We start from the raw sequence: 1,390 nt of genomic DNA on the forward strand, positions 1-1,390 counted from the left end.
CCCTGTGTTCTGGGATAACTCTTTGCTGCTCTTGAGGTCTGTTACTGAAGTTTTACTGGGATTTGTAGCATCCCAGAAGCAGAAATCCAAGTTGGATATTATTCTGGTCATGGAAGGGAACTGTGGAAGGAGAGAAGTTGTAGAAACTCCATACAGGTAACTGCAAGGTGCCTTTTTTTTTTCTTTTTTTGAAACAGGTACAGAATTTATAAGGTTACCCCAAATTTCTTAATGCAGAGAAGAAGGGAATAACATCTTAGCAGTTGATGTTAGCTTCCCTTGAGGTTTAGACTTGTAAAGATTACAGCTTTAATTTTCTTTTTTTTCACCAGGTGAAAGTTTTATTTGTAAGAAACTTGGCCACTACTGTGACTGAAGAGATTCTTGAGAAATCCTTTTCTGAATTTGGGAAGTTGGAAAGAGTAAAGAAGTTGAAGGATTATGCATTTGTTCATTTTGAGGACAGAGGTGCAGCAGTGAAGGTAGGTTGATTACTCCTTCCTAACTACCTCGATGTGAGCAGTTTATTTTGTACAGATGGTTGTAGTAAATTTCATTACAGTAAATATCTTGATAAGACAGTTTGTAGAGCCCATTTAATAAGGTTCCCATTGTAAGAATTTTAACACTAATAATTTTGTTCCTATGATTTCAGTAGCTAGGAGGATGTGAAACTTGCAAAGGACAAAGCTGTAGCAAGTTAACAAGTAGACTGGAAAAGAGATAGAGACCAATGCAGGAGAGTCTAGAGAAGAGGAAATAAAAAAGCTCAACCTAGACAGTTTTTCTGAGGAAGCTCTGACAGAAGGTATCAGTTGTCCCTCAAAGACTCCTATCTAAAGGGTGTGTGTAGTTTTGGAGTAACAGAAGTATTGAACAGAAATTGCAGAGTAATTAAAAAAATGCCTTGTGAATGGGAGAAGAGTGGCACTAGCAACTTCCTTATCTCCCTTACCTATCTTTAACTCTACGTTTTCCCTTGAAGGTTCCTTCTAAATGACTTCTTAAACATTGGAGATCATTATTGTATGCTTCACAGGCTTCTTCCTTTGTATCTAAGAGCAGTTGAGAAGCTCATTAATCTCTGTTGTTTGTACTTCAGTGGGTTGAATTCTATAGAAATTGCTGTTTTTAAGTTCATAGTTTACAGAGGGAAGGAGAGAAGAGTGTTGTACCTGGGAGTCTTGAGCAAGTATCTACCTGTAGCTCAAAGGTTCTTTACTCATCCTTATTAATAATTTTGTGACGATTTAATCACTTCAGTTTTCCTACCCACCAAAATAGGGTTTAGAGTACTCCTGAGTTTGGCTTTAGGATGAATGGCACTGGTATTTAGTGAAATCAAAGCCAGTTTGGGGAAGGTTTAGACCATGTCCAGGAGAGGGAAAGA

At 37.7% G+C, this 1,390-nt stretch overlaps 1 protein-coding gene across 1 annotated transcript in view; it reads left to right on the forward strand.

The window, feature by feature from the left end:
* The window catches only part of HNRNPR (heterogeneous nuclear ribonucleoprotein R), a gene marked incomplete at its 5' end in the record, with an annotated part of 5,922 nt that overhangs the window by 1,821 nt on the left and 2,711 nt on the right, over positions 1-1,390 (forward strand). Inside the window, one exon of the mRNA XM_010180987.1 lies at positions 333-482. Coding sequence (XP_010179289.1) covers positions 333-482 — 150 coding nt within the window. The remainder of the gene's footprint in view (positions 1-332; positions 483-1,390) is intronic.

Source organism: Mesitornis unicolor, unplaced genomic scaffold, assembly GCF_000695765.1.
Source record: "Mesitornis unicolor isolate BGI_N332 unplaced genomic scaffold, ASM69576v1 scaffold21273, whole genome shotgun sequence".
Taxonomy (NCBI): Eukaryota; Metazoa; Chordata; class Aves; order Mesitornithiformes; family Mesitornithidae; genus Mesitornis; species Mesitornis unicolor.